General features: G+C 40.5%; 1 protein-coding gene across 1 annotated transcript in view; it reads right to left on the bottom strand.

Annotated features, from left to right (window-relative positions):
- sea (mitochondrial citrate transporter scheggia) overlaps positions 1 to 10,121 on the bottom strand; it is a 53,116-nt gene that overhangs the window by 8,855 nt on the left and 34,140 nt on the right. Inside the window, exons 4-5 of the mRNA XM_053780016.2 lie at positions 5,243 to 5,386; positions 1,263 to 1,413 (exon numbers count right to left, since the gene is read on the bottom strand). Of these exons, the coding sequence (XP_053635991.1) occupies positions 1,263 to 1,413; positions 5,243 to 5,386 (295 nt within the window). The remainder of the gene's footprint in view (positions 1 to 1,262; positions 1,414 to 5,242; positions 5,387 to 10,121) is intronic.

Raw genomic sequence — 10,121 nt, 5'->3', positions numbered from 1 at the left:
ATACTCTCCCGACCCAGCTCCTGTTCTTCGGTTGCCGATATCAATATAGCACACCCTACTGACGTTGCCACCAAAATTGACAATCATCTTGTCCGTTTCTTTCAGGGGCTTCATCTATGCCTCTCATTTCATTCCTCAAAGTCTGCCAGAGAGTCAGAGCCCTTAAAGTTTTCTATCAGAGAAGAAATCTTATAACGTGCCTTTACACTTCTGGAACTGCCGATATTCATGTTCGTATGCTACTGTCCTCTTACTACTAAGCTTATTTGGTCGCAAGGAGTTCTTCCCCAGCTGTGGAAGTCTGCCATTGTTCTTCCTTTCCGCAAACCAGGTACTACGGGACACGATGCCTTTCACTATCATCCCACTGCTCTTACCAGTGCAGTTTGCAAAGCGATGGAATGTCTGGTAAATAGACGTTTTATGTGGTATTTAGAGACACACAACAGTCTCTCCACTAATCAATATGGCTTTCGTAAGGGCCGTTCCACCACTGACCACTTACTACCTAATGACCCCTTATGTAAATTCACTCACATCACCACTAGTTGCAGGCAATTTCTTTACCAAATCATGCACTCTGACACACGCACTCCACTTTCGTACTTTGCAATTATCTCTTTCTTCATTTCAATAGTCATTAGCACCTTTTTTCTCGAAGGGTTGGCACTAGAAGCTTTCTTGGGGCCCATGGTTACTTATTTTGCAGAAACAAGCACCAAAAACAGTGATAATATGGATAATATGGAATGTACCAAATGTATCCTATGCGAATGTATCCTATGTATGCGCGCACCCTGGCTGGCTTGTAAACACTGGCACACACGGTGCAGTTCAGGCCACATGTGGACACGTCTCGTACGAATCGTATCAAATGTCGGGTTTTCCATCGAATGTCGAGGCAAAATTTTTGCGTTAAAATGCATCGAATGTCGGATTTATTGAATGTCGATGCCATCGAATGTCGGGGGTCCACTGTATATACATTTGCAAACTCTTATGTATAGTGCTAACTTAAAGCTTCTCATCCTGGTAATTTCAAGACTTGACCTTACTTCCTGATCTTGTGGAACTCTAACCTCTAAGCATGCCAAAAATTCATTTAACTTATCTTTGTCTCTTACCTCAACTACTTACACTTACAAAAGATCTATATCAATACATATACTCATATAAACCTGTACAAGTAAGGTATATAAAATTTAGAGAAACTGGATATTAAAAACAAACCTTGAGATAACAAAGACAAATAGAAAACTTACGCTCGAGGTCCTTCATTTATCCAAATTTTTTTGAAACAGTCCATTGTGTTCTTGTACTTGCTGGCTTCAAGTCCCTGCATCCTGGTTTTGACTACATCAATTGGTGTATTACCAAAAACTGAAACAGCACCAGCTAAACCACCAAACAAACCTGAAAAGTAAGAATTATAATAACACCTGCACTGTAATAATAATAATAATAATAATAATAATAATAAATAATAATAATATATTTTGAAGATTTACATATTACAAGGTTGTGTTAGATGTTACAGCAGTTTTAATGATGAAAAGCAGGCTTAAACTACAATTAAAACTACTTAATGCTAATAATGCTGTATATCAGTACCCAAAACGAAGCAATTTATATCGTTTCATAAAATTATGGATTACAAACTTATTAAAAAAGTATGGCAGCAGTTAACCTAATGTATAGTTAAACTCTCATTTCATGGACTAAACGGAAGGAGCAGGTAGCCACTTTAGGCAAGTGTGATCAACAGAGATGAGATATTGTTATGATCATGGCAAAACTAACAGACAGTTCCATAAGGAACAGACTGTCCGTTGTTTCCAAATTGCGTGATCCTGCATTTGTTTCCTGTATTTCCAAAATTTCTTATATTGAGAGCCACTAATTTCACTTATGAAATGAATATGGTGAGCTCTTGTAACAAGTCTCCCATTCTTGCCAGACTTTCACGGTTATTGTTAGAAGAGCCAGTGAGGCTGCTCTTGCTTTCTGTCAGTTTCAACACTCCCTATGCATTTTAACTCAGCCATCATGAATGCCCAAATGTCATCAAGTGATAATCTCAGTAATACAAAGGCAAAGAGGGCAAGAGCAGTACAGATACCAAAGCAGCTATTTCACAGTGAGACTGATGCTATATATAGCAAGTAAGAAAGAATGACTAAGGAAGACCTTTATTAATACAAGATTTCACCCAACATTGGGTTTTTTAAAGGTACTGTACTTAAAAATCCCAAAAGGTACTGTACTTAAAAATCCCAATGTACACTGAAACATACAAAATGAGGGCTTCAATGCAGTTGTCTTTGTTATCCATTGTAAGCAACTTGCTATTGTCTCCAGTATTGTCTAAAATAACCTGTCATCTAAAATAACTCCCTTGTTTGCAGTGTGTCCTGTGGCTCAGTTGGCAATGCTCTTGCCTCACACAATGAGTGTCCAGGGTTCAATCCCTGGCATGGGTGGAAACGTTGGGCATATTTCCTTATACCTGCTGTCCATGTTCACCTCGCAGTAAGTACTTGGGTGTTAGTCAACTGGTGTGGGTTGCATCCTGAGGGACAAGACTGGAGGACCCCAGTGGAAATAAGACAGTCCTCGGTGAAGCAGTGATTTTCTTGGGTTATCGTGGGTGGCTAATCCTCTGGGCTAAAAATCTGAACAAATCTTAAAATAATTCCTCACCTAACCCTCAAAATGTGTCCAATGTACTAGTACCCACAATTTTTCATAACCACAAATCTACCACATACCAATATTTCTGACCTCAGTAAAACTCTTTGGGTCTTCCCTCTATTCATACACAGTGGAACCCCGGATTTCATCCACACTGGATAACGTATGATTTGGATTTCGACCACATTTTGGCAAAATTTTGCTCCGGATTTCGTACCTCATCCCGGAAATTGTCTATCAGACACGTCCGCCCACCCGGGAGACACCACTCATGCATACGTGTCTCAGTCTGGCTCTGTCACTGGTTGAGTGAGCATTCATCTGAAACATTTTGTAATAATCCATTGTTTTTTGTGCTTATTTACTGAGTGCTTGGAGAAAATTGTGGCCAGAATGTGTCCTCGACAAAGATTTTGAAGGGTTTGAGGCTGACCCTGTTGACCCTATGCCTGTTGTGGAATCTAGTGTCTTTGGGGAAGTCCATGGAGTTGGATGTGATTGGCCAGGATGTGGAAGAGTTGATGGAGGACCACAGGGAAGACTTAACCACTGAAGAGCTGCAAGATCTTCATCTGGAACAGCAACAGACCACAGCTGAGGAAATTGCTTCAGAGGAGGAGGAAGAGAAAGGAGAGAAGGTGCCTTCTTCAGTAATTAAGGACATTTGCACAAAGTGGAATGAGGTGCAAACTTTTGTGGAAAAATATCACCCTAACCAAGCTGATACAAGCCATGTATGCAACACGTTCAGTGACAATACCTCATCCCATTTTAGGCAATCTTAAAAGAGACGCCGTAAACAGAGCTCTGTGGACAGATTTTTAGTGCGACAGCAGTCCAGTGCCAGTAAAAGACAAAGAAGGGAAGTAACCCCAAACAGGGCTTTGATACCTGAAGTCCTTATGGAGGGGGATATCCCTTCCAAACAATAACCTCTGCTCCTCCTCCCTCTCCCCTCCTCGCCATCCATACCCCAACAAGAGTCTTCAATAAAGGTAAGTGTGATGTTAAATGTTCATTTATCCATTTCATTAGTCATTTATATTTTTTTCTCATTGTTTTCTCTATGTAAATATAGTTATTCTTTAAAAAAATTTATTTTTTGTTAATATTTTTGGGTGTCTGGAATGGATTAATTGGATTTACATTATTTCTTATGGGAAATATTGCTTCAGTTTTCATCCGTTTCGGATTTAGACCAACCTTCCAGAACGGATTAAGGACAAAATCCGGGGTTCCACTGTATTTGAAAAAAATTAAGGCCAGAAGTGTCCACACAATGTAACATGTTAACTACTCATGTGATGACTGCACATGCATGCTAGTAGCTTTCTTTGTGCCTAACAATATTTTATTACATGTAAGCTATACTATGAATACTACACAAAGAAATAAAATTTGTTTGTTTGTATGTCCAATGTACTAGCATGCTAATTAGCTCACAAACCAGGAGCTGTTGTTTCACCACCAGCTTCCCTACCAGCAAATAGGATGTGCAAGTGGCACAAAGATGGCTCATTCATTCTAAATTTCTTACAATTTCACGATACTAACAGTGAAATTCAGCCACAAAGCACATTAATTATATTTAAAATACCACATTTTACAGCTAACAAGAACTCTGGTGCCAAGGACCCCCCCCATTTCTGACTGGTTAAATTTTGGAAAAAAAAAAAATTTACCCCTTCCTCCAAGACAATGGGCAAAAATTAGTGTCTTAGACACTAAAATATGAGAACTGTAAAAAAATACGTCTAAAATAAATTCTAGCTAAAAAAACTGCTCTAATTGCAATGAATGGATGCGATACACTGATAAATAGTATCATAAGCATCAAGTCATAATGTACAGCATAACAGACAAATGATATGAAGGAATAGGAATGGAGCTCCCCTTCCTTGAATCAAACCTAAATGCCTTCCATTCCCCCAAATGGCATATGACCCCTAAGGGTTTAGTGCTCCCCCATAAATGTACTAATAATCCACAGTACAGGCAGGCCCCACTTTACAGTGCTTTGCTTTATGGCATTTCATCCCCTCAAGGGAGGTTCCTTGAAGCTGGTGAGGGGCTCTTGATCTAGGGAATTGGATCTGTGCTCCAGTTCCCCGAATTGAGCCTGAATAAATTTCATCCCTCCCACATGCGCTGTATAATCCTATGGGTTTAGCACTCCCCCATGATTGTAATATGGCATTTCACTAATGAATCAGTTTTCAATTATACCCATTCTTCATTTATTCAGACTTCCTACAATAAATATAGTATTCACTACTCACTACATGCTAAAGATGAAAATATTTCAAGGTAAGTAATGTGTGTACTGTATATGCATTTTTTAAGCCTGGTTCTATTGCTCGCTTAATATATGACATTTTATCAGGCTTTTTATATGAATTTGAAAATGAAAAAAAGTAATATTTCACTTTACAGCGATTTTTGCTTTACAGTAGTAGTCTGGAACCTAATATGTTACTTAAGTGGGGCCCCTCCTGTACATTAAACCAGTCTGACAAGACCTATAATAGTTAAAAATCATTAGTTTACTTACCAACAATCAGTTTAGGGACAGGTTTTGTTGGGTCACCACCACGATACTTGTCCTTACATGTTTCCATGACAAAGAAACGCATAGCTTGATTACTGCCTTGCTTCATTATGGTTGCTGTTACTCCCTGGTAGGTGCCACGGATGCCTGCACATAAATCGTAATTAATTGAAAAATCTTTTTTTTTTTTTTTTTTTTTTTAACAAGTCGGCCGTCTCCCACCGAGGCAGGGTGACCCAAAAAGAAAGAAAATCCCCAAAAATAAAATAATTTCATCATCATTCAACACTTTCACCTCACTCACACATAATCACTTTTTGCAGAGGTGCTCAGAACACAACACTTTAGAAGCATATACGTATAAAGATACACAACATATCCCTCCAAACTGCTAATATCCCAAAACCCCTCCTTTAGAGTGCAGGCATTGTACTTCCCATTTCCAGGACTCAAGTCTGGCTATATAAAAATAACTGGTTTTCCTGAATCCCTTCACTAAATATTATCCTGCTCACACTCCAACAGATCGTCAGGCCCCAAACACCATTCGTCTCCATTCACTCCTATCAAACACGCTCATGCACGCCTGCTGGAAGTCCAAGCTCCTCACCCACAAAACCTTCCAACCTTTTCGAGGACGACCCCTACTCCCCCTTCCATCTCCTACAGATTTAAATGCTCTCCATGTCATTCTACTTTGATCGATTCTCTCTAAATGACCAAACCACCTCAACAACCCCTCTTCAGCCCTCTGACTAATACTTTTATTAACTCCACACCTTCTCCTAATTTCCACACTCCGAATTTTCTGTATAATATTTACACCACACACTGCCCTTAGACAGGACATCTCCACTGCCTCCAACCGCCTCCTCGCTGCTGCATTCACAACCCAAGCTTCACACCTATTACAAAAAAAGTAATTTTAGATGGTGGATTTACTCATTTTGTAATAAAGAGTTCGGAATACATATATACACGTTAAAATAAATGAATCTTTAATATTATATAAAAATCAATCTTTGGTCTAGAGGTATTTAAAATATATATACTTTTTTTTTTTTTTCAACAAGTCGGCCATCTCCCACCGAGGCAGGGTGACTAATACTTTTATTAACTCCACACCTTCTCCTAATTTCCACACTCCGAATTTTCTGCATAATATTTACACCACACATTACCCTTAGACAGGACATCTCCACTGCCTCCAACCGCCTCCTCGCTGCTGCATTCACAACCCAATATATATACATGTTACAATAAGAAATTATTAGCATCTTAAAATAATAATATATATATCTATGCTAAAATAATAAATTATAAATAACATATGTATAATAATAAATTATGATCAACTCCGTGTCTCACACGACACTTATAATGACGCTCTGTGTCCCACACGACACTTATTCGAGTTGTGACGCTCCTTCTCCACCGTGTCACTCGACACCCTTTTCGCCGTGTGATGACGCTCCTTCTCCACCCTGTCACTCGACACCCTTTTCTGTGTCACCAGACACTCCAGCTCTCCGTGTCACACGACACCCTTTTCTCTGCGTCATCCACACCCTTTCTCGATTGTGTCACACTTGACACCCTTGTCTCTGCGACACACTCACTATCGACGTAGCGTCTTTCGAGAGGCCAGTCACATGATACTATTCAATGTACACTACAACCAGGCCATCTTCAGTGTCACATGACACCCTTTTCTTCTCAGTGTTCCACTATGGTCCTGTAGCATATCTCAGTGTTCCTCTCCATCATACTTCCCTAAGTGTCACACTACGGTCCTAGCCCAGTTCAGTGTAACACTCCAACCTTTTCTTCATGTAATGTCTCACTAAAACAGCATCAGATGACTCCGGCCCACAGTTGACCAGCGTAGGCGGTGAGTCCGCAGACATCACCGGTAGTCCTGTAAATACTCTCCAAGGCCGGTAGAAGTACACCGTAAGATGGTCTGGCGAGTACTATCTACCGTCTTCAAGACCAACTGACACACCGCAAGGTGGTCCGATGAATTACTAGCAGAACACCATGCTGCAAGCTCACCGAGTGCAGCCGTCAAGTAACTGAGGCCATCAGACTCAGTGAGCTGTGGTGAGCGGCTCTTCTAAAATCAGTAGAAGCCAGTAGAATACCAAAAGATGGGCAGGAGAATACTCTCTACTGCCAGTAGATCTATACTGTAAGGTGTTCTGGTAATTACTGCTTGGATGCGTACCGTGAGGTGTTCAGGTACTTAATGCTTCTAAACACAGTAGATGTGTACCATGAGGTGTTCAGGTACTTACTGCTTCTAAACACAGTAGATGTGTACCGTGAGGTGTTCAGGTACTTACTGCTCTAAGGCCGGCTCAGCAGTCCCCACATTGGGTTTGATGACGTACCCAGTGGTACTGCCGGCCGGCAGGTTAACCACTTAACCACTAGTTTGGTGGGGGGCCGCAACAACACCCATATAAGAGTGTTTGTACTACTATACTTTCATACATTCCCTTCTTTGCCTCCATAGATAACGTTTTTTGACTCTACATATACCTCAATGCACCACTCACCTTTTTTCCTTCATCAATTCTATGATTAACCTCATCCTTCATAAAACCATCCGCCGACACGTCAACTCCCAAGTATCTGAAAACATTCACTTCTTCCATACTCCTCCTCCCCAATTTGATATCCAATTTTTCTTTATCTAAATCATTTGATACCCTCATCACCTTACTCTTTTCTATGTTCACTTTCAACTTTCTACCTTTACACACACTCCCAAACTCATCCACTAACCTTTGCAATTTTTCTTTAGAATCTCCCATAAGCACAGTATCATCAGCACAAAGTAACTGTCAATTCCCATTTTGTATTTGATTCCCCATAATTTAATCCGACCCCTCTCCCAAACACCCTAGCATTTACTTCTTTTACAACCCCATCTATAAATATATTAAACAACCATGGTGACATTACACATCCCTGTCTAAGACCTACTTTTACCGGGAAGTAGTCCCCCTCTTCTACACACCCTAACCTGAGCCTCACTATCCTCATAAAAACTCTTTACAGCATTTAGTAACTTACCACCTATTCCATATACTTGCAACATCTGCCACATTGCTCCCCTATCCACTATCATATGCCTTTTCTATATCCATAAATGCAATAAAAACTTCCCTACCTTTATCTAAATACTGTTCACATATATATTTCAATGTAAACACTTGATCTACACATCCCCTACCCACTGAAACCTCCTTGCTCATCCGCAATCCTACATTCTGTCTTACCTCTAATTCTTTCAATAATAACCCTACTGTACACTTTTCCTGGCATACTCAAACTTATTCCTCTATAATTTTTACAATATCTTTTGTCCCCCTTCCCTTTATATAAAGGGACTATACATGCTCTCTGCCAATCCCTAGGTACCTTCCCCTCTTTCATACATTTATTAAACTAAAGTACCAACCACTCCAACACTATATCCCCCCTTGCTTTTAACATTTCTGTCATGATCCCATCAGTTCCAGCTGCTTTACCCCCTTTAGATAAGATAAGATAAGATTTCGTTCGGATTTTTAACCCCGGAGGGTTAGCCACCCAGGATAACCCAAGAAAGTCAGTGCGTCATCGAGGACTGTCTAACTTATTTCCATTGGGGTCCTTAATCTTGTCCCCCAGGATGCGACCCACACCAGTCGACTAACACCCAGGTACCTATTTGCTGCTAGGTGAACAGGACAACAGGTGTAAGGAAACGTGTCGAAATGTTTCCACCCGCCGGGAATCGAACCCGGGCCCTCCGTGTGTGAAGCGGGAGCTGTAGCCACCAGGCCACGTAATGCCTCACATACCTCCCCCACACTTACATTCTGCTCTTCTTCACTCCTAAATGATGGTATACCTCCCTGGCCAGTGCATGAAATTACCGCCTCCCTTTCTTCCTTAACATTTAAAAGTTCCTCAAAATATTCGTGCCATCTACCCAATACCTCCCTTTCCCCATCTACTAACTCCCCTACATTGTTTTTAACTGACAAATCCATACGTTCCCTAGGCTTTCTTAACTTGTTTAACTCACTCCAAAATTTTTTCTTATTTTCATTAAAATTTCTTGACAGTGCCTCTCCCACTATCATCTGCTCTCCTTTTGCACTCTCTCACCACTCTCTTCACCTTTCTTTTACTCTCCATATACTCTGCTTTTCTTATAACACTTCTGCTTTGTAAAAATCTCTCATAACCTAACTTTTTCTCTTGTATCACACCCTTTACTTCATCATTCCACTAATCACTCCTCTTTCCTCCTGCCCCCACCCTCCTATAACCACAAACTTCTGCCCCACATTCTAATACTGCATTTTTAAAACTCGTCCAACCCTCTTCAACCCCCCCACTACTCATCTTTGCACTAGCCCACCTTCCTGCCAATAGTCGCTTATATCTCACGCGAACTCCCTCCTCCCTTAGTTTATACACTTTCACTTCCCTCCTACTTGTTGTTGCCACCTTCCTCTTGTCCCATCTACCTCTTACTCTAACTGTAGCTACAACTAAATAATGATCCGATATATCAGTTGCCCCTCTATAAACATGTACATCCTGGAGCCTACCCATTAACCTTTTATCCACCAATACATAATCTAACAAACTACTTTCATTACGTGCTACATCATACCTTGTATATTTATCCTCTTTTTCATAAAATATGTATTACTTATTACCAAATCTCTTTCTACACATAGCTCAATTAAAGGCTCCCCATTTACATTTACCCCTGGTACCCCAAATTTACCTACTACTCCCTCCACAACATTTTTACCCACTTTAGCATTGAAATCCCCAACCACAAGTACTCTCACACTTGGCTCAAAACTCCCCA

This window comes from Cherax quadricarinatus, chromosome 27 (assembly GCF_038502225.1).
Source record: "Cherax quadricarinatus isolate ZL_2023a chromosome 27, ASM3850222v1, whole genome shotgun sequence".
Taxonomy (NCBI): Eukaryota; Metazoa; Arthropoda; class Malacostraca; order Decapoda; family Parastacidae; genus Cherax; species Cherax quadricarinatus.
This window is presented reverse-complemented; position numbering and strand designations above follow the sequence as displayed.